General features: G+C 37.1%; 1 protein-coding gene across 1 annotated transcript; it reads right to left on the bottom strand.

Moving 5' to 3' along the window:
- Nucleotides 1–4: 4 nt before the first annotated feature.
- Nucleotides 5–25,271, bottom strand: lcorl (ligand dependent nuclear receptor corepressor-like). The gene is made up of 9 exons (XM_058781865.1): nt 24,847–25,271; nt 23,245–23,310; nt 23,067–23,146; nt 22,698–22,827; nt 14,155–14,367; nt 13,766–13,838; nt 12,015–13,073; nt 3,682–8,144; nt 5–1,742 (listed from the first exon to the last, which is right to left on the bottom strand). Exons 1-9 carry the CDS (start codon nt 24,941–24,943, stop codon nt 1,729–1,731), a joined length of 6,195 nt encoding a protein of 2,064 aa, XP_058637848.1. The 5' UTR covers nt 24,944–25,271; the 3' UTR covers nt 5–1,728.
- Nucleotides 25,272–27,266: the final 1,995 nt, after the last annotated feature.

Below are 27,266 nucleotides of genomic sequence, written 5' to 3'. Positions count from 1 at the left end.
TCAATCTGCTTGCAAGAGCTTTTATTGTTCTAACGATTGAGAGGACGACTTTGAAGGCAAGTATAAAAACAGAAAATACAATGTGTGTACATAATTTGCATGTTTATGTACAACATATAGCACCAGGTAACAAGTTTACAGTGGCCAAAATTTCAAAATGGCAACTCTGAACATAAGATGGTATACAGTAGGCCTTCTGACAATTCTCAACTCCAGCATATGGTTAGCATAGGTATAAAGATATAATGCACCATTTGTCATACATTTGCCACAGTTTTTGGATTACTCCAGCAGGTTGAATGGTTATTGAGGCCCTAAAGCAGTTGATGGAAACCTCTATGTTGGCACCGAGTATGTATATGATGTAAATAATTTCAGCTGTTTCAGAACAAACGCCTCTAGCTGACAAGCATCCAGACAATGGTTTAAATCTAATAGAATAAACTAGGTAACAAACCAGTTTTATACATCTAAGGTGGACTCAGTGTAGCACTGACTGAACTTGTATTGCACTGATGCAAGCCAGTCTTGTTACAGGGAACATAAATGAACTAAGCGGACATCAACGCCACAATAGGGCAATTTTAACCTTCTACATACTCGGGGCAGGGCCACAGACTGGTAACGGCAGATGGAAACTAGAGCTAACAACACAGTATTTAAATAAATAACTAAACATACAGGCTGTATAACCAGTTACACAATGTTCCTGGTAGAGGTCTAAATGAATGACATGGTTACAACAAAGGGTTTATCAGTTTAGATCAATCTACCATGCCTTGCCAGTAGATTTCAGTAGAGGTAGGTGTCACATACTGCAATAGATCACAAATTAAGATTTGCACAACTTTCTGTACTTAAGAAACAATATGTGGAACATTTGCCTCTGGATCATCTTAAAAGCTTTTAATTTAAAGGAAAATAGAATCTTACATTTGTCTGAGAGCAAAACATTGCACCAAAAACACCACATTATAACAATGGTTTTAGTCAGGAATAAAACGGAAAAGGTAGCAGTTTGGGTTTGGTAGTGCAACGAGAACATGAACCTGGATGTAAATTAATGCTTAAATGATTTTACACAACTTGGCAGAATCTAAATTCACAGGAGGTTTCCATAAATACAGGATAAGAAAAGATAAACCGAGACCCAAAAGGAGATGACACTACCATCATTTTCAAATTCCAGAATGCATTGAGAGTACTTAAGTGGGCAGTTTTTGTCTGACACATTAACAGCACATAAGAGAAGACTTAAATATATTCCCAACTTAAAAAGAGAAGCAATGTTTAAAAACTGAAATATTCACAAAAATCCCATTTAAAGAGCTCTTACAACACAAGATTATAAAGTGTAAAAAGAAAAAAAAACGTCTTCTCCACAATTATATAAAAGTTTGCCTTAATGTTAAACTCTGCCATGAGATTTGGGCAAACCAAACAAAGTAATGCTCTTGTAACCTTTGATTCTCCTTCATGTAACTGGATCTTCTCATGGTCTGCATCAAAAATAAAATTCAAAGTAGATTTTAAAAGGTACATAAAACATTTTAGAAACACAAAATAAGTTTAAATAGTGCAACAAGTGTCTTAAAGTTGTTTGTTTTTTTGCTACATGACGCTTGCAGAGGTTGCGTGTCATAATGCTTGTGATACTCAGCCAGACCACTGTTGAAAGGCACCTTACGATAGTTCAAGAAAATGTCTTGCCCAAAAACTGGTCCCAAGTTATTTCAATGACCCTGAAAAGCACAAATTGAAGACATTTAGATTTGAGTTCTCAAAGAACGATAGTGTGTATATACAGAATGTGCTGTTTTTAAACACGTATCGGATTAAAAAACAAGTATACTTTTAAAAGCAGACCATTCTGGTACCATGCTACCAGAATCAATACAAAGTAAACACTGCAAAGGCAAGACAAATCTAACTGTTCAATCTAATATCAAATAAAACATTCTTTACAGAAGCCAGAAACATATTTTATGTTGCATACAGTATGCAGACAGGAGTGCTTGGTCAACACAAAGGTCAGTTTGAACTTACTTGACATGGGCTGTTGTACTGGTCTGGCAGGAACAAACCTCAGTACTACTGTCAGAGTGAGTTACATTCAAATATATCTTGATGTTAAACTGGACGGGTTGCTATTCAGTTAAGTATAACTTAGAAAAAAACCTTGCTCTGCCATCAAAGGATCTAAGGATCCACAAATGAGCATCAAGAGATCAATACATTTGTGTTTAACAATAATATAATTATTGTTAATCATTTATAACCATTGAATAATAATTGTAACCATTTATATACTCATTTCCTTGATTAGTCATATAAATTATTATTTTTATGTAATTTTTCCATCGTTGTTCAGTCTTATGATTGTGCGGTTTAATGGGATATTTGTCCTCGTGTACGAGATAAGAGAATGTCTCCATGGTTTTTAATGTCACGAGACGATGTCGTGAAGCCGTAATTTTCCATTGCTATTGCTTGTGGTGTAATAACACTTGTTGGATTTGTGTTTTTCAGACAAAGTATGAGCATAGAAACATACACAACTAAGACTATTCAATAAACTCTGGTCCTTTTTTTTTTATCATAATCACTTCATCTCCTGCTTCTGATCTTCTCTGGCTTTACTCAGTCAACTTCGTGGCTGATAGTACCAGACAGGACTCGTTTACAGATTTTGGGTATTAGACAATTTTGGTGACTAGTTGTTCTAGTACAAAACATTTTCTGACAGGATCTGGTGTCCGGTGCTAGATCAGATATTTCTGGCACGGAGGCATGATCTAACACTATGATGCTCAAAACAGAGCTTTTGTAGCTAGAATGAATTTGCACTTGTGTACTTGCATATAGCCCTATTCGGACGGGACTAGTTTTACAGGGGATCGTTAGAGAAATTTCTGTTTCACAGACGTGCTTGATTTTAATCCTGTCCGAATCTGCCAAGTCTGTGTTTTTCTCACACAACCTCTGTAATAATTCCAGAGCAAATTACCTACTGTTTTTCAGCAAACTCAGTGATCCTCTGAGAAAACTAATCCCGTCCGAATGCAAATGTCTGTGATTTCTGGTGATATTTTTTTTCACAACGCATTTCCTTGTGTGTTTTGGCCAACATGAATTACCGTAGTAGCTCTTACCGCACACACGTTTGATATATTTGCAAAAAAAACAATAATAAAATTAAGAGCCAGATCACGTAAAATGTTAAGACAGGCTATTGTAATATCAGCATCAGGTAAAATTACTCAGTTCATTTCTGCACTCAATTACATAATGTTTTAATTAAATATGTAGGCCAACCTTTATGAAAATTACATAAAGGTTTACTACAAATAAATAACTAAAGTAACCACTAAAGTTTTGCTATACTAGCCATATAGCTTCACCATGGTATTTGTAGTAAAACTGATTATAGGCTACTAATGGTAATCAATCCGAATGACTATATGCAATGCACGCATACAGAGCCCAGATGTACAAAACAGCCCCTCCCACCTCTGTAATAGACACGGAGATGTTAGTCCCGTCCGAATTGGTACATGAAAATTCTCAGACGTCAGGTGATAAGAATCGAAACTCAAACGTAGTTTAGAAAACTAGTCCTGTCCGAATAGGGCTATAGACTATGTTTCAGGGATAATGAAATAATGTTAAAAGATGACTTACCGAGCACAAAGTCACACCATCTTGCTCCTAGAACACCCCTGCTGCTCCTTGATTGTCTGAGCATTTTTGTTGGGGGAGATGGACTTGTGCTCCAACTTTTCCGTTTGCCTCTTTTTCTTCCTCCCTTGCTCTGGCTTTTTGGGGATGAGTGCAGCTGTATTGGAAAGTTAACTCTACTGGGAGGTGTCCCTCCCATCAAAACATCCTCATTCTCCTCTTGATCTGAGACATCATAGAGCTTTACTGTGCAAATGTTACATTCCTCTGTCGCTGACTTTGTGTTTGGGGAGTTGATCTTTTTCAGAAACACCCTGCATTCCTTTAGGGACTCTGGACTCCAAGCTTTGGAGCTGATTCTGTTCTGCTTTGAAATATTGGCAATCCCAATCATTTTCTGAGGAGTTTTGACTAGAAGGTTTAATGCATTTTGAACTTTCGTGACTGGTCTGGATGTCTTACCTACCAAGTTATGCATTTCTTTCCATAATTCTAGAGTCTCATCACCTGGAGTCCTTGTCCTCATCTGGCCATGAAACACTTTGTGTGCCATATCACCTCCTAATGTTATCCTAGGCCTGGTTTTAAACTTTAGCCTCGCTCTAAGCAGAGCTGTTCTATAGACAATCCATGTGCTTCTAGACCAAGACGTTCGCTGCCTAACGTCATGCCTCTGTTTAAATGATGTATTAAAAAGCTTTCTCTTGGCGTGTGACCTTGTTGACTTGGACAGCATTTCTTGTGCTTGTTTGTGCATTGACGGACTCTTTGGGACAACTTTAGCAAATTTTTTGACATGTTTCCTGAGTCTCTCTGCTTGTGGACTTGGGCAAACATTGCCTTTGCAATTAGGTCTGCTGAGGTTGTAGTGAAAGACATCCTTGGGATTTCTTGCAGTGGCCTTCTTTACAATAGCAAGGGACTGAGTTTCTGTGGACTGCATAAACCATGTACAGAGCTTCTCCATATTATAGTTTTTCTCAAAAAGCATTTTGATGGCAGAAGCAGACTTTTTAGCAGAACCTCTGAGCTTCTCACAAGTTTTTGGTTTAAGATCTGATTTAATCTCTCCTGACTTGTTACCCTCAAGGACATCTGATACCCAAGTGTTGGACATTAGCCTGATCCTCCTAGCTAACTCTTCATTTAAAGTTTCAGGTGATGCCGAGGTGGGCCACCACCTGAAGCCCTCATTTGATGAAAAAATTGAGTCCATCGAAATGGTAGAAAAACGAGCAATGTCTTGTATGCAACTGACATTCTTGGTCTTCATGGAAAGTGCATTTCTTGAGAGCTCTTTTTGCTCTTGTCTGTTCTTTTTATTCTGGCTGGACTCACAGCTAACCTTATTCAGCAGTAGTTTTCTTGACCTGCGAACCAATGCGCAGGATCTGGCAGTAGCGACAGAGTGGAGCAAATGAATGGAGGGTTTCCGTTCTCTAACAGAATGCCTCACTGGTATGAGCTGCCCTCTGGTATTCTGACTATGTTCTTTTGGTGCATCCACTATATCCTTGTGAATGTCAGTAGGAATGCAGATTGTCTTCTGCTCTTTGGAAGGTTGAATTTCAACGAGAAGAGTCTTTCTGAGCAGATGTGAATCTTTTGTGTCCCTTTTTATATGTATCTTTCTTTGCCTTGGTGACCCTGTGGTGACAGTGACAGAGATCCCAGAAATTTTGACTTTGGGAGGTCTTCCTGGTTTTCTTGACACTGCTGTGTCACTCGGTCTTTGACATTTGATGTTGCTGCTCGAAGAGACACATTTCCTGTCTTCAATAGGGATAACAAAATGGTGATCTTTAAGCAGTTCCTTGGTCATTTGATCATTACTACTAGTCTTTCCAGAACATGTTTCACTGTTCGTGCCACCATTTAATAGTTCAAAAACATGTTGCTGTTCTGGGATATTACTCAGATCTTCAGAAACTACTCTTTTTGCCCTTCTTGATCTTCCATACACTATGGTGATTTTTAGATTTTTGTTTCCATCATCCTTACAAGACATTTCTGTTGTCCTATGATTTACTGCACTGGAACCGGTTCTACCAGTTGAAGAACTCGAGTTTGTTGTTTTGGGTTTTGGAGGTCTGCCAATGGGACGTTTCACAGACTTCACAATATGTGGTCCTATTTTTTTGGGGCGCCCAGGACGCCTTTTTACAGGAGATGTTTGAAGTACAATTGGTAGTGTTTCTTGGATTTCATCTTCATTGTTTGAACTACTGGGCAATACTGCATCAAGTGAAACCACTTTTGGTGAAGTGCACTTGTTTCCACCATGTTCAACAGTTCTCCCTGGAGCTGATTCAAGGACTGAATCCTGGAAATGTTCATCGATGGCACTACCTGCCCATGAGGATTCCACACATGGATCAAACATCTCTCCATGGGAATTTGAGCCTGAGGCAGCTGCTTTGAGAGTATATTTTACACCATCTTCACCTGTCACAGTGGAAACAAACATGAGCTTTATTGGACTATCATATTTCAGTCCAGACAAGCTTGCTTTAGCTTCTTGTCCACTCTCAGTGGTAATAAAGTTAGACATCGTTTCAGTAGGACTGTGTGCGTCAGTGTTTAGACTGTTGGTCTTATGGCGTTTGGATCTTTTTGATGGTGAAGTAGAATTCTGGCATGGTTTCCTTTTTCTTGCACTCTCTTTATCAGGATTCCTTCCATTATCCTTGTGCTCACACGGTGGCTCTTCTTTGGATGAGATCTCATCTTTTGATGAAGTTATGTTCTGTGGCACATCACGGTCATCTTGTTTATCCTCATTTTGAAAAGGCTGTTTGTCACGTATATCACTTGGCCAGGCAATTTCTTCTGTAGAGCCAAGTGTTGTTGAGGTACTGTCCTTAGGGGAATGCTTGGTGAATATACTTTCTGAAAAACAGGCTGCAAAATACATTTTCCGTGGCTCAGTAACATAGGAAGAGAAACGCTGAGGAGGTACAATATTTCGTCTGGCTCTTCCAACTTGAACAGTCAGATTTTTCTCTTTATGAGTTTTTGCTTTTACCTTCCGGTCACTATCAGTTGTTTGCAATTGTGCCCTTTCATCAAGAGGCAGTGGTTCTTCAAGACATACATGTTGGGGTTGAGTTTCTTGGCTCTTTTGTTTATTCGGTGTCTCCTTAGTTTGTGTATGTGTGGTTGAATTTTCTAAGGTATCTTTTACACGCTTTGAGTCCACTGTCCTGGGTATTATATCCAACTTTCTATAATCAGATTGTTCAACAGTTTTTAAGGACCTCTCTCTCTCAAACCCTATATTTCTCTTAAAATATGATGGACTAAGTCTGGCCAGATCTCTCTTGATTTGTAAGCTTTGTCTTCTTGATGATGGAAGATCAGGAGACTTGCTCATGGCAACTAACGTTTCCAGTCTCTTACGGGACCGTGTCTGAGGGGATCGCTGTTCGGTGGCTACATGCTGTTGTAAAAGCTCATTAAGGTTGTAATCTTTGTCACTACTGTTGTGTAGCACAGTTGTTATAATCTCTGTCAAATGGGTGTCGTCTGTCTTGGAGATTTGACTGGCATGGGTGAGAAGATTGTGTTCCTTCTCTGAAGGTTGGATACTTCTGAGCTTTTCAGTGACTCTTTCCATTAGATCTCCTATAAAAGCCCCACACTGGTTGTCATTCTCCTTCTCTGCTTGTGTATGCAACAGTACAACCTTTTCACAACATTCATCAGGACATCCCACACGAAGAGGAGTGTTTGAGTACAAAGCTGTATCTTCATCCTCGGTTCTGTGAGGTAGGAGAGAAGGAGGTGCCATGTTTAATGACTTGCAGTCCTGAATTTGTAAGATACTGGACTTGACAGCTATTTTACAGTCCAGGTCCACTGGCTTTGGTGATAGTGGTGGTGGGGAGGGGCTACGGCTTCCTTTACATCTATTGTGAGAGTTGCAATCACCCTGATGGGTGATTCGACTTCCTCTTACATGAGAAATGTAGGTATGATCACCATTGTGCTGAAGTTGGCATGAAGGTAGTTTTGAGTGAGTACAACAAACAGTGGGGTTAGAACAGACATCGTGGCCATCACATGCCATAGATGTATTTTGGCAGGAATTGCCATGAATGTTCCTCAGACAGACGCATAGAGGAGAAAATGCACATGTTGGAAGCCTACAAGCTGTTCTGCAACAAATGCCAGCAGTTACTGAGCAGTCACTTAATGAAAGTATTGGGGCCTCATTAAGTGATTTTTTATCAGCATGGCAACAGAGAGATCCAGCCTTAAACTGTCTTCTGTGAGCATCCCGCAGTGTTACAGAGATGTTGTAATCTTCCTGCATGTCCTTTAAAATGTGATAGAGTAGCAGTCTATGATGGGAACAAAGCGAAGACAGGACCTTCTCCAACACAGTGACTCTCCAGACCACTGGAACTTTAGAACCATCTTCCTTCTCCAGTCTGGACCAGTCTTCCACACTTGGCCCCAAGGAACTGCATAAATAAATTGGGTTGTCATTACTCAATCACTGACATAATTAGCTTTTCATGAATGTGAGCTGAGCTACACCTCTCATCTCTTTATTTTTTACTCTGTTATGTGCAATACATTTGAATTGGATTAAAAGATTAACAAAATCCTACCAAAGACATATTCCAGAATTATAAAGTTTGCATAGCTGTATTTAAAAGAGCACTCCTTTTCTTCTTAAAGGCACCTCATGACACTGCACTGCATGTTATGGTCATATATATGCAGAAATAAAAAAGTGTGCAAATGCCACAGATAAAGTAATATTCCACCTCTGTCAAGTTTATGCATGTATTAGAAATTTACAACAAAGTACAAACAACTCTGTACATGGAACAATTTTTTATTGGTAACTTGAAGGCAAAGGATGGCGATTGTAGCAACGCTTACACTCAGGAAAACTATACAGAATATTTAATTATTTTAATCAAACCTGAATAATTTTGTTTCCTGATGAATCAATGTGTCTCTTGATAAAACCAATTACAAACCAACAACATTTGCAGGCAATATGTAATCTATTTTGAAATTAAAATAAAACTACCCCAAGGGGTAACACAGAGATTTGTAAAGGGATGGAGGGAACTGTTAGAGAACTTAAAAAATAAAAAGTATATAAATTGCACAGTTTTAAATGTAGGATATTAAAACACACTGGAGTAATATGCCTTCAGTATTTCCATCTTATTACAATTACTTTAATCCTTTTTTTGATTAACCTTACCCTAATCCTGAAATGTTATAAATGAGACCACACCAAATATATTTCAGACACAAATACATGCTTAAATGACAAATTAGCTTTTAGTTTCCCCCCCATTTCAAGTTGATCAAAACGTCATAAAGATTAAATATATCAATCTGCCTGGAATTAAAAAAAAAAAAAAAAAAAAAGCCACATGTTGAGAAACATTACAGGACATGAAACTCACTTATGCATGCAAGTGCAGTAAAGCATTTCACATATCAATGTGCAAGAGCAACAAAGTGCTTCAACACAAAACTAACACAACATTTAAACTTCATTTTCTGATTACATCGAAAGAAATAACACACAACACAAATACAATTAGATATTAGAATGAGAAGGAATAATACAAAATCAATCAGTGCAACAAATATGCATAAATAACTGATTGCAAAATGATTCATATCCTGCACCCGTTATGAATATGAAATTACACATACTTGGAAAGGCCTAAATTGGTGATATTGATCTATTTAATGATTAATCTATAATCACGCCAAACTGTTTTGAGAGGGGGGAAAAAGTTAAACCCAATTTAAATAATTTTGTATTATGCCTTTCTGATCTATAACCAGTCCTGAACATAAACTGTCCCCATAATATGGGGGAAAACAAATTGGCTTTGGATGAACCATATTTGGCTCTATAAAGAATCCTAAGGGCCCTTATTTTGATATAAAAGAACAGTTCTAACACGATCATGCGCTGTTTCAATAGGACTGTTGTTACCCTGAGAATACTAATGTTTTTTGGACTGAAATTATACAGGACAATATTAAGTATAATGAGAACAGAAAAGAGAAATAACAGATCGGCATTCCCCAAAGGAAGCCTAAAACTATCCTATACAATGAAAATGAGAACGCAGAACTGACAATATGTGTGTATATGATTTAAATCTGCATGGCATTAACTCTTACATGACCACCTTTTACATTAAAAGTGAAAATGTGCCTGTGACATATCTATCCCCGAGAAAAAAACTGAAAGATTTAAGTTACATTGGTAATTGTGGTAACAGTATATAAATCCACAATACAGATTTTATATAAGAGCCACAGTAGTATATAAATTTTTATTTTTTTATTTTTTTTCCAAAGATTTATGTAAAACTGCTACTGGCCTGCAAAATAACTGAGCAGTAGCTGTAAGAGCAGGCACTGTGTTGTTATTTTAAGAACTGTGAAGAACATTCAGGGTGGTTTGATAAATGCTTCTAAATTAAAATTAAGAATATATCCGTAAATCTGTTCTCTCTCTTTTTTTAAAGGAAGAAGGGGAATTTAACTTTAAGGAACAACAAGAGGTAAATCATTTACAGAACATTCACAACACAAAGATAAAGACATTAACATTGCATATCGAAATGTTAATATTTCCAAAGCTTCAATCACAAAATTTACATTTCAGCAACACTTTGCAAAGCACTACAATTATACTTGTGAATCAGATAACTGAAAAAAGATGCCATTTAAAGTCAGTGTATGGCAATATTTTTCATAGCAAGTACCAAACAAAAACCTGTATTACAAGTATGTGTGTAACTTTTGTAAAATGCAACTGAATATATTCCAACTATACAACCTTCTAAATACAGTACAAAAAAAAAAGTCCATGCAATAAATATGGACTTGAGGAGTTGAATTACCAGTATCATTAAATCAAACAGTTGTATAATAGGCCATTAAAAGTTATAGCAATCAGTAGCATGAACAAAACAACCAAGAGCAGCAAAACTATAGAAACCTGGACATAAAAACAAAGCAATTCAGAGCAGCACTTGAATCAGGCTTTGCATTTGCCATGGTAAGTGCATCATGAAATATGGACAAGGAGAAATTCTGATCCAAGTTCAGCAGCACTCTACTCTGAACTGCTTCATTCATGGAGTGTGTAAGTGGAGTGGCAAAATGACCCTGAACTGTTTTGGTTTCAGCAAACAGATAATGCAAGGATGTCTTTAGTTTGAGGAACAACACAACATTATAAAGAAGAAATTCAAATCTGAAAAGAGAATATTGAGTGAGGATTTCAGTAGTTCTAATTACTAAAAAAGTAATCTATTGTTCAGTGTAAAAGAAACATTCACTGAGACTGCATCAAGCGTCCCCCCCCCCCCCCCTGTGCATCATTCTGACATGCATTACATTGCATTTCCAACTTACCCCATATGATTTGCTGAGCAGATTTGCAGGGGAAAAATGGAAAGGGGCAAGAAAAAAGAAAAAAGAAAGCAATGTTGTGTGTGTGTGTGTGTGTGTGTATAAATTAAGTATTTGAACTTATCAAAAATAAATAAATAAAATAAAATAAAAAAAAAATCACTATCAGTGCAGAATGTGGAAAGTCTCATCCACAAAAAGCCTGAGATGGTCCAAGCTTTCACTCCAATGATCTGGCAACAGTCCTGATTAATGTACTTCATTAATACTTCATGAAACTGATATAATTACCTAATGTTATATAATAAAACTAGCCAATAAGCTTAGTAGTCCACAAAAAAAGCGCTATTTACATAATAGTGTTGTTCCTTTGCTGGAGTGAAAACTCGTACCTATATCTACCCATTGCATATAAGGATGGACATCTCCCAGTGGTGAGTTAAAAGAGACGTTACAGTCATGCTGTCACCAGGCTGTCAAACAGACACCATAAAAAATACTATTGATAAGACTTCAAATTAAATGACCAGTCACTACAAAGACTAATTAGTGTGAAAGCTGCATACAACAATCATTAAGCTGAGATTAGCTTATGTATGAACAAAACCTGAATCTTATATTTCTTAGTTTTAAAAGAGTAATTAAATTAAAAATCAACAGTGCTTTACAATATTTTAAATATATATTCATATAGATATCCACAGTGAAACCCCTGAATAGATTTTTTAAAGGCATGTTTTGTAACTTGATAAAATGTACCATTTAACCTGTGGTTGAGGATTCAAGTGTATCTTCCAAGTCTAAATGAGGTCCTGACTGCATGTTAAAAAAAAATAATAAAATCCATGTTGGCTGTACTTTAGGCGATGTTTAGTTAAAACCATCTCTACGAAATAGTTGAGGTTTTGGTTTTGAGTTAAGACTGTTTGTAGGCAGTAGATGAGGCATTGGTTGTTGTCCCTGACTTTCCGGAGCCTGAGGTTGCTGCTTCAGCAAGGCGGAGCTTCTTTTTTGGTGGGGTCTTGAGCGTGCCCGTTCGCTCTTTGACTTTGTACTCTAGGGTGCTGTGTGGCACCCCATAGACGCCCTGAGCTTTCGACACGCTCATCTTCCCACTAATCACCATGGCTATGGCCTCCTCCAGGATATCGTGGTCATATTGCCGATAACGGCCCCGCTTTTTCCGTGGCTGCTTGTCTCGACGGTCATCATCTCCGGAGTCAACCACACTTCCAGTGACGCTCCCGCCAACGCTCCCGTTCTTCATGTTCAGACACAGTGGAGGCAGGTCACCCTGGAGTAGACGTGACTCGAGGCCCGAGTGGCTTTCGATCAAGCCCTGTTTAGGGAGAATGGTCTTCAGCTTGTGGAAAGCAGTGGAGCCATCAGAGGCTTTATTGGCTTGGTTAACAGCATCCACCAGGCCAGCCAGATCCAGCTGGGCTTTGGGCTGAGCACTGAAGCGTACCTGAGGGATTCGAATGTGCACAGCTGGCCCAGTGGCAGGACTCTGAGGAGATGTAGCTGGCTCGGTACTGGCGAAAGGCCCGTCGTTCTGCTCCCGTAGCTGCGAGACCATCCTCTGCAAGGTTAAGTGGTGAAGGTATGACGAGGCAGTCACGGCTGCTGGGAACTTTAGCTCGGTGTGCTCTGGTGATGTAAATTTGCATTTTCTTACTTCGGACTGCTCTGACTGCGAGCGAGCCCATGCTGCTACCTTCTGCAGGACGAGTCGAGTGTCATTGGTTGGGCACACCGCCTCTTTGCCCCTGCCACTGTCGCCAAAAATCGATGGTTCCCCTGCCTTCCACTCTGGCAATAAGGCCTCTGTCTGAAACTGTAAGGTTTTCTGAGGTATCCCGTATAATATGGCTGCTTTGTGAATGTCCAGTGATCCAGACCGAATATCTTTCAAGGCTTTAGAGAGCAAACCTTCTGCAAACTCAGAGCTGCGATCCAAATAGTCCTCTCTGATTGGTCTCCTAAGGGGAGGTGGGTGGGAGGATGAGAAACGAACGGGTGAGCGGACCAATGACAGGACGCACTCAGGGTCCACTCCTTTACTGCCTTGTCTTTTGGTAACATCACTCGCTTCTCAATTGTCTGTATAACACAAAGCCTTTGAGCTGTTTGGGTATAAAACACTTTTTGTTTTTGGCCTTAGGTTGCAAACGATACTTCTTGGAAGGACAGTCTCTCGTCAATTGTGTGGAGAAAGACAAGCGCTTATGGGATTACTTCCAGTATCTTTGCAATGCAGATGCATTTTGTAAGACTCGGGTATCTATTTCTCATGTGAAAATAATATTGCATAAATCAACGAATAGATCAATAAACAAATGAATAAATACAGGCGGTACAAAGGAACAAGTAAAGCCCCTGACTGCTGGCAAATGTGACGTTACCTTCCAACAAGTTAGAAAAGAGTCAACCCTTTGGCAGTGCAACAAAACAGCCACTAAATTATACATAAAACACATAAAATGTATGAGGAGTAGAATTTGTTCACACAAAACAATCAGATAGGATACAAATGAATCAAAGATTCAGAAATAAAATAAATATTTTCTGGAATAAATAGCTCGTCAATATTACCAAACTTTTCTTTGGCTTTGGTAGGATGAAGATAAACAGTCAAGCACACAACTTGGTAAACAAAAGCTGAAGTACTCACCCTGAAACCTTTCTTTGAGTAGTTTCATTTTCTGCTGATGCATTTTTTTTAGAGAGGTCAAGTACTCCATCAACTATGAGAGGTAATCCATGAAAAAAAAAAAAAAAACAGTAATTAATATCATGTTTGAGAGAAATGCACAGGATCATTGCAAGTCATAAAATATTTACACACTCTGTAAATTCACCCTGTTTATTCAGAGTTGTGTACCTTTCAATGATAAGCATAATTAATGAAAGTCAATAGACCAGATTCTATGAAAAGAATGAAAAATGTCTGAATATTAACAGTGATCTAATATTGCAGAGCTACAAACTCCTGAATCTGGTCTCTTGGAGTGAAAACTGTTTTGATTTCCATAAATAAAAAAATTAAAAAACGTTGATTACCTTGCAGGGCCTGAGAAGCTCGGCTGATGGTGAGGTCCAGAGGCCCATCAGCATCCGGTTGATGAGGGAGAAGTTCAGAGGTGTCACTTAGGCCATTCAAGCCCTCGTGAGCCTGGCTTTTACACGCATACTCTAAGGCAAACCTCCGAATCATCTTGCGCATCAACTCCTGTGCCACCAACGGTATGCTGGAATCACAGCTCTGAGGGAATTCTAAGAAATTGAACAATACAAACCTAGTTGAAGATCATCAAATTGTTCCTTATGTAAAAACACATTTTCTACTTTTTCCTACATATGTCAACACAAAACAATGCATTTCAAGAATTTAGAGTTGATTAACTGAACTTGCATCATGCATGCATGGTGTACAAGACAACAACCGTAACACAAATCTGAAATCTTGCTCTCTCTTTCTCTCCTCATTCTCTTCTTATTTGAAATCTTGCCCTCTCTTTCTCTCCTCATTCTCTTCTTGCTCTCTCTTTCTCTCCTCATCATACTTTTTGAACATGTGTACATACACAGGCTTTCACAATTTTTCCAACACCATGGGCCAAATCGTGTAAAATATGACATGTAATGTATTACTTAGGCATTGATAATCTTGTCCAACAAGATCACTTCTGCTCAAAAGAACCTTTGGGATGGAAATATTGGGAAAAATAAAACTTTAGGTGGTCTTAATGCTATAATAAAAGTGCATAATATATTATTAAATTAATATTTATTCTGTAGAGCAGTGGATCTCAATTAGTTCTGCTTTACAACCCAGATGTGGCTCATTAAAGTACCAAATTTATGACCAAAATTGTACAAAGGCAAACAAAAATTAGACATTAAACAAGTTAAACAGATAATTAATTTAGTCAATGAATTCACTCTTTAAAAAATTTCTAAGACTGATTCAAACACATAATTTGTAGGTCTAATACGAGCTTTTGATACTTTTGAACGGCTCATAGTGTAATATTAAAGAGATTTCATGGTAGGGATGTCGCAATACACCAATTGACGATAATCAGCTACTCCGCAAGTTAACAGGTTAAAGTATCAGTTTTGATGTTAATATTTATTCAACAAACTGTTGAACCTGACAGTATTTTCTCTCGTTATTTCATAGGGAGCTTCAAAGAAGACAGAAAGCGAGAGTCTTGTGCCCTGTGTTTATCAGTATCCTAATGTTCGTTGGGTAAAAACTAAAAAAAAATTAATTAATTAATTTGATAACTTTTCCCCCCAACATTTCTACAGATATCACAATATATTGATATTCTGAATTCTTTTGGCCACAATAACCATGGTGTGATTGTGAATAATGTAGTATTGTGACAGCCCTATTTCACGGAATAAGAAATTTTATTTGATGTTAACTTTATTTTATTTTAGTTATTAAAAACAAGAACAAAGCAAATTATAAACAAAAAAATACAAATTAAATAAACTTACGATTTTCAGCTACAGTAGTTTATTTAATGTACTAAGAAATACGCCTACCTACTACAGAAATTGAATAATCAAGTGCAACTAAAACACTCTATGAATCAAATTTGAATTGATTCTTATTAAAGATCCAAAAGTCATACAGTCAAGAGCAGTGAGTGATTTTCTCTGTCTTTTGTTATTTGATTAATATTAAATGACAGCAGGTAAATTAGGCTGTTTAAGACTGCACGGATCCAATATACTGAAACGCATCCGGTTTTCACAGAACTGTTTGCGCAAATACTCCACATGACTTTTGTGGAGCAATAAGATGCAAAAGAGAATTTGCGATTGCATGCCAGAGTTTTCTGTGCATGCGTTTCAGGTGTATGTCAGTGCTTGAGTGCCGCAATTACATCTCTTTCACTGCTTATTGCGCTTAATAACTTTAAATAAACATCATGCCCATCCTGAATTTGTAAAACACATGCTATCTGAAAGAGATAGTGTTTCTGTGTGCGCTTCAGTTATGTCAGCCAGCATGAGCACTGCATTGAGTTCTTTTTCATTGCTTATTGCACTTAATAGGCCCCATTCTTGAAACTTTTATAAATTTGTAAATTCGAAGTAATTTGTCCATAAAACAGCCCCTCCCAAAAAAATCTCCTCCAGATTCACAAACGATTCATAAACATTAGATTTGATAGTTAAACATGTGTATGTTAAAGGAGTCATGACATGGGAAACCAAATTTCCCTTGATCTTTTGATACAGAAGAGGTCTTTGTATGGTTAATACATCCTGCAAGTTTCATAACTTAAAATGTCCTCATCATCAATAAAAAAGCATTTATGTAATAACCCGAGGGCCAAGGTGACATCAGCAGGGCACAGTTGTTTGCATAAACACTGCCTCCAGAGCAACACATCGATATAGGCCCCACCCACTGGCGTTCAGCCGCTAACGGCTTGACATTTGATCATGCTCAGTACGAGTGTCGCAGCGTGTCAAAAGCAAATAGAAATTACAAATCACTACCAATATCTTGTCTACATTGGATACAGTATACAGATGCACTTTTGTGCAAAAAACTTTATTAACATAAATAAAACTCAAGGAACGCATTAAAATAATAAAAAAAATCCATGTCATGACCCCTTTAATGAATTCCAGGAATGCTGTGGAATCTTCTGGACTCCCTTCTCAGGTTTGTCTCCAGTATATTGCATAAATGAAAAAAGACTAATAGGCCAAATGCCTAGCAATAAATATTTAATTAATCCAAACACCAAAGTGTTTTTAGCCAGCTGAAAAGAAAAAAAAAAAAAAATACCAGGTGCTCTTCTAAAAACAGCCAGCTGGTGGTTCTTGAGAATGCTTTGGTGGCACAGTGTTTTTCCAGCTGAGATGCTTTTGTTGCTATGATTTGGAATATACACGGCAGTAACATATTACTAGAATCTCATTTCGAATATTACTTAATATAAAAATTAAATAACCAGCAATATTAACATTGTTGTTCAGTCATTCAGTTATACATCTGGGAAGCCATGATGGTGAGTAAATGAAGAGATAATTTATTTTCTTTTTTTGGTGTAGTATCTATTTAAAACTGGACACAACTAAAAAACAAATTGACAAATTTGGTTTCTAAATGTCTCTTGAATTTTAATGATTTTATGCACTTAGTAATAAATAATTCACACAAAACACATCTATGCAGTCAGTCCTAAAGTAACTGCAACCTAATATACCTGCTGCTGTCTGTGTCAATAAGGCTAATCAAACAAAAGAAAGAGAAAATCACTTACTGCTCGACTGAAAAAAAAAACCTGTATATTTCATTCATGTTGTATTTTCCTTTGCTTTTTTTTTTTTTACTTTATTCAATTTCTGTGTATTGTATCTCAAATACCTTGATATAATCTATCAGTTTCAGCAATAAACACAAATAACCTATTTTCATCATTTTTATGGCTATGACTACTTTGGCGCTCTTTCTCATAATTAGACTAGTGATCGACCGATATAGATTTTTTTTATAACCGATACCAATTATTTGCATGTTTATGTACAATATTGAACCAATATTTATTTACTGTTATAAAGTAAATAAATAACTGAGTGAAGTCCATACTACACTTTGGTTTTTCCTCCTTTCAGTCATCTTAAAAAAAAAAAAAAAAGGTTGAAAATTAAGTCTTTCATGTTAAATTTAATCTTAATATTTATTGTAAATTTAATCATATTACAACAATAAAAACATTTTATTTATAAAAAGCATCAGCAGCAACACTGATTTTAACAATAAGCTAAATAAATGTAGAATGTCTCATTTTCAAATGGAGAAAATAAATAAAGGACAGGAGTCATAACTTCATTTTAAACTACAGTTTTAGGTTTATAAGCTGTTTAACAGGCTAAAGAGTTAAGAATAATTCACTGGATAATGTTAATTCACTGAATAATATTCTCTGGAATATTGAAATATAACAAACAATACATTGTACTTTATTGCATTTCTCAACTGGTATGTTATATCAGAATTATTCATATGTTTTAGTCATTCTAGATTATGAAATGCCTGCTGACAGTGCAGTTTATCTATGCATTTACACAGAACTATAGCCTACTCAAATTGCGATCCCTCACGGAGATAATACATAATTAATTTAGATAATTTAATTTATTTAGATGTTTATTAACGAAATAATGGTTATATAGTAAATGTTAATATAATTTAGCGTGTTTTAAACAAGTGAATCTTGTTAAAAGTTACATGCGGTGGCCGTGCTGGAGCATTCCCTGAGCATCAACCGCTGAGTGAACAGCAATATGAAAGCAGCTTCACGAGACTAATGATGAGCATATACAACAGAGAGAGAATTAAATTCAGCGCTTTTATTTCCAACATGCGCTCATTCATGGCTGTATTATTTAATTCATGCAAAGTTACGTCTTTATTTGGAGAGGACTTGACGGATTAGCCTACGTGACTCTGACTTCACGAGACTAATGATGAGCATAGACAACAGAGAGAGAATTAAATTCAACACTTTTATTTCCAACATGTGCTCATTCATGGCTGCATATTATTTAATTCAGGCAAAGTTACTTCTTTATTGGGACAGACTGACGGATCATCTTACGTGACTCTGTGAGTTCGTCTCTATTTCTTAGAGCCAAGCTGTATAAACTGCATATCAGGCATTTATGTAATACATCTAATTTGTGCATTAATGGCTGTTATGTTAAATAAAGTTTACTAACTACAGCAAATCAAGTATCTGTGCACACCGTTGTTGTTGTCTCGTCTCCCCTCAGACACGCTGCAATGACGATCCTGCGCACAATTCTAAAAACACCCACAAGATGGCGGCGTTTATCGGTGAATCCGATATCACAAAACCGATATCCGATTATGGTAAAATGCTTAAATATCGGGAAAATATCGGGTCTATCTCTAAATTAGACTATGAGACTTTAGTTGGGATTTCATAGGCAGGGTCATGTGTCTGGATGCTAGGCACCAAGTTCAGCAGCTGCACTACAGAAAGCTGACAAAGACTGAAGTAAAGATCTGTTGCTAGGGAAATTATACACTGCCTCATCTACAAAGTAGGGCTGGGCAATATGGCCAAAAATATTATGACAATGTTTATTTCTATATCATACAATACCGATAGTTATCACAATATTAATTTACCATTAATGGGGAAGAAAATGCTTTCCACATGTCTGTTTGTTCACAATTAATCTCCACAGAGCTACCATGAAATGATTTTATTTTCCCCTAAATTCTGGATTTCATTTTATTTTGTCCTGGATTTTCTGTGTTTTATGATTCAATACAAATTTATCATAAAAAATGGGGTCTAATTAAAATAATTAATAAAACTTTAACAATTAAATCAGTCTTTTAAATACTCTTAAATATAAATGTAATTTACAACAAAACATTGCATTTGTCAAATAAAATGCTGCACAACAGCACCCTGGTTGTATGATATTCCATATAAATATTATTATTATTAATGTTATTTTTATTAATTACTTGAGAATTACATTAGTATACAATAGTAATATATTTCTATTATAATTTCTTGAATTTGTTCACTGGACTTTTATTTTGATGGGTTGTTGTGGAAGTCTTTCCATTATACTTTCAGTTTCAGTGTGTATTTGACAGTAGCTTTGCTCAAAAGAACGGGTGAAAAGTTGTGAAGTGACTCTCAGAGCAGCTCTGGAGATGAAGTTCATATGTTCATGTCCTTATTTATTAAGAGACAGACGCTGAAAACACACATGTATCAGACAAAACCATCCAGTTAATTTATGCAGAACATACAGAGTTAGCCTATTAGCAACAAGCACTGACTGGCTGTTAGATTAATCCATATTAAGTAAAAATGTCCAGAACTTATCATCGTTATCGACGTATTTTATCATGAATATGATATTGTTTTATGGCCTAACCCTAGTCCCAAGTCTCTCACCGTAAACACAAGTAATAATTTGTTGTCCCATTCTGTCCAGTGTAGATACAGACTTTGAATGTTGCAAACCATGCAACATTTTCGCAAAAATGTTTTAGCTCATTTTGTTGTGAATCTTGTGTAAACTCACCATAAACAAACGCACTGAGAAAAACAGCTCTACAGAGTTTAATGGTAAGCTGCATTTTATTGCATTAAACATTGTTTTCCCCAGCTGTCTGGAAAACTACCAGAACAGACCTGCTACTCATTTTTGAATTATGACCCACCAGTTGAAAAAACTGCTCTAGACCAATCGTAAAATAAGTAATAGCTGTCACAATGACTTCACTGTCTATGGATAATGGAAGTAAAAATGTATTTCTCACCCTTCTTACGAAATATAGCATTGAGGAATCGGTCTGCTTGGCACTGGAGTTTATCAGAGGTGGACAGGCCCTGAGGTGGGGGGGTTTCAGCAGGGGGTGGCGAGCCAGGCACGGCCACAGCAGGGTGGTCCTATATCACAAAACATAATAGTTTGTTACTGACCCCTGTCACATACAGCCCATACAAGTGTTAACTATAGTCTCACAGGCTTGAGTCGTCCTTAGTTATAGTTAGTGAACTTGTTTAACCATATATTATAAAGCAGTTCAACTTTTTGTCCTATACAAATGTCAAAACATGACTTAAATGTCAAAACTAACACCCCAGAATAAGCAAATTTTTTCTGTGGCTTTTGAGGGTTGACTTACATTCAGTTTCTCTAGCTGCAGGTTGCAAAAAGAGCAGTTTGCATTCATGGACCAATCATCCACAGCCTCTGGTTCACACTCTGAGGGAGAATCATGAATATTCATCAACATCAAAAAAGGCTGAATTTTCTAAGACCAAGCACAGATGAATATTACCACACACATAACATAAAACTCACCATCAAATATATTGAGATCTTGCTGCAGCCTTGGTCCATATATTCCCTCCAGTATACTTTCAAACCCTGCAAAAAAATAAAAATAAATAAAAAATTATATACACATTCATATCTTAAACCTACACAGATCCGCCACAACCCTTCCCTGCCAGAAAGTGGTGGCTGATGGTTTTGTTAAAAGGTCTACAAATGTAAAACTGTTTCTTGTTTACGATATTGGCTAATAAAAATTCATTTTACATGCAATATATAATTCTATGAAATGCTCTAACAACAAAAGCAAATACTCACTGCACACAAAATCATTAATTGCAAGACAAGTATAGGCCTATGTAAAAAAATTCAGGTGGCCATAATGCTATGATAAATATTGTAGCTTATTTATATGAAAGTGAGAAAAGCTAATATTTGCAGTGCTGCCACATCATATGCATGAATGATGCCCTTCACAGCTACATTATGTCCTTAGAAAAAACACACCCAAGAATGTTACATTCTGCAAATATTTGTATACTAATCAATATTTTTTTGGTTGCATGAGTCTTTTTTCAAAGCAGTAAAGCTACAAATTACATTTTATGACGCAAAACATTTTAGACACGTTTGATGAACCATCCTATCATTAAAAATCTAGTTTTAAACACACCAAATCTCTGAATTTAACCTTAAAAACCTCAGAGGCCTTGACCTTCTCGACTGTATCCAACCCTTAAAACCATACAAATCACAATCTACCAAACTTACATTCTATTTAGATCAATTATATTCCGTTTTAGTAAATAAATAAATTTAACTCATTTTTAATTTGCACAAATTCAATATATAGCACCGTTTACAGCAGTGTATAAAATGCATGTCAACAGTTTCACAATAAACCGGAGGTTATTTAACTGTCTACTTTTACTACTTTACTGTTTATGTAGTAAAGGTTAGTCATGTGAATCTGTGGATTTACGCTGAACACCGTGAACTCTGCCAAACAAGTTAGTTTTACCACATTTAACACTAGTTTTACCACATTTTAAGAGAGTAAGCTGGGCATCTATTCAACTAGCCGTTTTCAAAACATCGAAAAACCGTTCAGTAATTTACTAACGAAACACTCTCTAACGACTTCTTAAAACTCTAAACAGTTAATAGTTTTGGACATCTCGACAACAATCTAGGGCAATGTTGCTAACGACCAAATAATTCAAACCCTAAAGATGAACTATTATTATAATACAATCACGCGGTCGTTTGTACATCGGTATTCGGTGCAGAAAGGGTCAGTGAGTGCACAGCTAACTCGGTTATCGAGGAATCAAGAAGTAAGGACAAAGAAAATGGAGCCGGCAGAGCTCGCTTGGCCGTTGTCCGTTTTTTCTGTTAGCTACAAAGGCTACCTCGGGCTCGCGCGGACCACGGCTCTATGTAAATGTTATTTTTGAACTTGACACACGCTCGCTTAGCAACTCCAAGAGCTAGCTGCGGCTGGGGGAGGGAGCTCCGCGAGAACCGGGAGAGAAAGAACCCGAGCGCGACACTGAGCGGACGGATGGTGCGCTTATGGAACTAACGTTAAGCAAATACGGCTTTTCCGAGCACGGGGTGATTTAATCTTACCGACCAGTTGAAAAACTGCTCTAGACCAATCGTAAAATAAGTAATAGCTGTCACAATGACTTCACTGTCTATGGATAATGGAAGTAAAATGTATTTCTCACCCTTCTTACGAAATATAGCATTGAGGAATCGGTCTGCTTGGCACTGGAGTTTATCAGAGGTGGACAGGCCCTGAGGTGGGGGGGTTTCAGCAGGGGGTGGCGAGCCAGGCACGGCCACAGCAGGGTGGTCCTATATCACAAAACATAATAGTTTGTTACTGACCCCTGTCACATACAGCCCATACAAGTGTTAACTATAGTCTCACAGGCTTGAGTCGTCCTTAGTTATAGTTAGTGAACTTGTTTAACCATATATTATAAAGCAGTTCAACTTTTTGTCCTATACAAATGTCAAAACATGACTTAAATGTCAAAACTAACACCCCAGAATAAGCAAATTTTTTCTGTGGCTTTTGAGGGTTGACTTACATTCAGTTTCTCTAGCTGCAGGTTGCAAAAAGAGCAGTTTGCATTCATGGACCAATCATCCACAGCCTCTGGTTCACACTCTGAGGGAGAATCATGAATATTCATCAACATCAAAAAGGCTGAATTTTCTAAGACCAAGCACAGATGAATATTACCACACACATAACATAAAACTCACCATCAAATATATTGAGATCTTGCTGCAGCCTTGGTCCATATATTCCCTCCAGTATACTTTCAAACCCTGCAAAAAATAAAAATAAATAAAAATTATATACACATTCATATCTTAAACCTACACAGATCCATACAACCCTTCCCTGCCAGAAAGTGGTGGCTGATGGTTTTGTTAAAAGGTCTACAAATGTAAAACTGTTTCTTGTTTACGATATTGGCTAATAAAAATTCATTTTACATGCAATATATAATTCTATGAAATGCTCTAACAACAAAAGCAAATACTCACTGCACACAAAATCATTAATTGCAAGACAAGTATAGGCCTATGTAAAAAAATTCAGGTGGCCATAATGCTATGATAAATATTGTAGCTTATTTATATGAAAGTGAGAAAAGCTAATATTTGCAGTGCTGCCACATCATATGCATGAATGATGCCCTTCACAGCTACATTATGTCCTTAGAAAAAACACACCCAAGAATGTTACATTCTGCAAATATTTGTATACTAATCAATATTTTTTTGGTTGCATGAGTCTTTTTTCAAAGCAGTAAAGCTACAAATTACATTTTATGACGCAAAACATTTTAGACACGTTTGATGAACCATCCTATCATTAAAAATCTAGTTTTAAACACACCAAATCTCTGAATTTAACCTTAAAAACCTCAGAGGCCTTGACCTTCTCGACTGTATCCAACCCTTAAAACCATACAAATCACAATCTACCAAACTTACATTCTATTTAGATCAATTATATTCCGTTTTAGTAAATAAATAAATTTAACTCATTTTTAATTTGCACAAATTCAATATATAGCACCGTTTACAGCAGTGTATAAAATGCATGTCAACAGTTTCACAATAAACCGGAGGTTATTTAACTGTCTACTTTTACTACTTTACTGTTTATGTAGTAAAGGTTAGTCATGTGAATCTGTGGATTTACGCTGAACACCGTGAACTCTGCCAAACAAGTTAGTTTTACCACATTTAACACTAGTTTTACCACATTTTAAGAGAGTAAGCTGGGCATCTATTCAACTAGCCGTTTTCAAAACATCGAAAAACCGTTCAGTAATTTACTAACGAAACACTCTCTAACGACTTCTTAAAACTCTAAACAGTTAATAGTTTTGGACATCTCGACAACAATCTAGGGCAATGTTGCTAACGACCAAATAATTCAAACCCTAAAGATGAACTATTATTATAATACAATCACGCGGTCGTTTGTACATCGGTATTCGGTGCAGAAAGGGTCAGTGAGTGCACAGCTAACTCGGTTATCGAGGAATCAAGAAGTAAGGACAAAGAAAATGGAGCCGGCAGAGCTCGCTTGGCCGTTGTCCGTTTTTTCTGTTAGCTACAAAGGCTACCTCGGGCTCGCGCGGACCACGGCTCTATGTAAATGTTATTTTTGAACTTGACACACGCTCGCTTAGCAACTCCAAGAGCTAGCTGCGGCTGGGGGAGGGAGCTCCGCGAGAACCGGGAGAGAAAGAACCCGAGCGCGACACTGAGCGGACGGATGGTGCGCTTATGGAACTAACGTTAAGCAAATACGGCTTTTCCGAGCACGGGGTGATTTAATCTTACCGACACAGTGGATGAGTTTGTGTCGCCATGAGTCGAGTTCCCGCCGGAATCCTTTTCTTTCGGCCGTGCATCTGGAGCTCCGGCACTGGGTCGCCATTCTGTCCGTCCACCTTCCCCCCGGCTCTGAGCGTGACGTCACCGCACGTCATCCAGATCAAGGCTCCGGTTGATTGACACGTGTCAGAACAAGCTAGGGGCGGGGCTTAGCGATGTAAACAACCCCCAGTGTGTGCCTTTATTTTGTAAGATTGCTGTGCGCTGTTTCAGTTACGGAAAATTACAGTAGCTGCTTGATGAACTGAATGCAGTGTACTTGAATACCAGCAGTGTTTAGTTTAGTTTAATTTAAGTCTGTAAGGTTAAGTTGACATGTCTGCACCTGTCATCTAGAACTCTCGTTTATTAATATTCTTTCTGTCAACCTCACTGGTGATAATCATCAACCACACAATTGTACAAGACCTTTACGATGTGTGCATAAACTATCAGCTCTTATGTAACAGTTTGTAGCCTACTGTTTAATCATCAACCACCAGAAGCTGATTATAATGGTAATTCTGTGCTAAAATGGCTGCTAGTTTAATAATACTGTAGAAGTGGCACAGAAAAGCAGCTTTACCAATCAGGAGAATCAACCAGATATTGCATTATGTCGAGTAAAATTTTAAAGATAAAATTGTGGGTACATTATTTTCATCATTCAGTTGTGCACTATGCATTTAACTGTGGTGAATCATGAATTATAAATCTACAGATGTGTCCTTTTGTCTTTACATTTCAATATGTTAATATTAAACCTAATGTGTGCCCCTCCCCCATTACACTAAAGTGACACTCACACACACACACACACACACACACACACACACACTTCTAACAAATGTATATGAAGTCTAACTGTCCAGAAAGAGGAAGGCGCTCAGAGAGAACAGATGGAGTTAATGCCCAGCTGAGCATCTATGTCTCTCTCTCACACACACAGAGAGAGAGAGAGAGAGAGAGAGAGAGAGAGAGAACATGTCTGTTTTGCAATTCAATCTGCTGCTTCTAATTCAGATGCACATGCAATTGATTTTATATTCCCCTTCTCCATTTTGGATCAATATACAGGTCATATATCAAAAGTATCGATCAACATGTTTTAATTTTACAAAGTGTCCATGTGTGTAAAATCCATGCTGATATCAGAGTGTAATTTGAGGTCATTTTGAACTAATTTTATCCCCTTGGATATCAGTCTTTTTGATACAGCTTTCACATTGCACGCATTCAATCCCACATGACTATTACTGCATGACTTTCGGTTTGAACCTCAAATCTCTACCAGAATCACTGAATCCCTTTTGGAAACTATAATAGACAAACAAAATTGGGGGATCTTAGCCTTATGAATAATCTCTCTCTCTCTATCCTGTGCCTTGTTTGCTGTTGGTAATATTCACCAACATAGTAGCTCATATGTTCTGTAAGTGTTTTAGTAAACTCAGAACAAATAATTCAACCAAGTAATTAAATGTTTTTGTATGTAGCAGACTAAAGTAGGTGTAGCATTTTTTTTGTTTTGTTTTTTCTTTTGACTATTTTTTATTGTTCAGTATTGGAAAGACATTAAAACATGTTCCAGTTCTCCAATAATTTCGAGCTTTGCCATATAACAGCTTTGTTAAAATGACTTCTTTCATGTATTTGGGCATGTTTTAAATTGCACAAAGCCCTTTTAACTAACAGTAAAACAAATTATAAATTTAAAAAGAAACTGATTTATTGCACACATATTCTGATAACATTTTAGATGACTTCCCCTTCATTTTATAAATCCATACCTGTATTTGAAGTCTCTCTGAGGAGGTCTGACTTTAATTGTGCTTACTTTGAAGGAGCCAGGCATACAATATAAAGTCATCTGATTCATCTTGGTCTTGTTACTGTACACACACTTCTGATTCCCTGTAACCATATATTCTCTAATTCTAATGAGTTCCTGATGAAAAGAGCTCTTTTAGGTCGGTGGCAACTATGCCCCTCCTCCACAGCTACCATGGCTAAAGGTCTATGTATGTTCATGTGAGGGGGAGGTAAGGACAGCATTGTTCCATTGACAGGCACATTCATTATTGTAAAGGATTGTATCTGTAAACCTTACTGGTTAAATAGTCTAAAAATGGCATTGCAACAACCAAGACATACAGCCCAACTCAATCTCATGACAAATCAAAACTATATTAGACAGTGGCAATTTTGTATGAATTTGGATTTTTAGAAAAAAGTAGGCATGAAGGTCCACTCCAACCCCACAACTCGAAACACAAGAGGGGCATAAGAAGACACTATGTACAAAATGTTTTTGAGATAATACAAATGTATGCACCAAAATTAGTCACCAAAACATACAGCAGTTATACATTACAATGGAAATCTTA

The sequence above is a fragment of the Onychostoma macrolepis genome, chromosome 01 (assembly GCF_012432095.1).
Source record: "Onychostoma macrolepis isolate SWU-2019 chromosome 01, ASM1243209v1, whole genome shotgun sequence".
In the NCBI taxonomy this organism is placed as follows: domain Eukaryota; kingdom Metazoa; phylum Chordata; class Actinopteri; order Cypriniformes; family Cyprinidae; genus Onychostoma; species Onychostoma macrolepis.
The sequence above is the reverse complement of the archived record's forward strand: the minus strand, read 5'-3'. Positions and strand labels throughout refer to the sequence as shown.

Excerpts from the sequence above, each read along its gene's own strand:
- lcorl (XM_058781865.1), bottom strand. The coding sequence starts at position 24,943 with ATGGCGACCCAGTGCCGGAGCTCCAGATGCACGGCCGAAAGAAAAGGA. Across the intron at positions 23,147-23,244 it reads AGATCTCAATATATTTGATG|AGTGTGAACCAGAGGCTGTG; the intron begins GTGAGTTTTATG and ends ATTCTCCCTCAG. Across the intron at positions 13,074-13,765 it reads ACTCAAAGAAAGGTTTCAGG|GAGACCAATCAGAGAGGACT; the intron begins GTGAGTACTTCA and ends ACCTCCCCTTAG.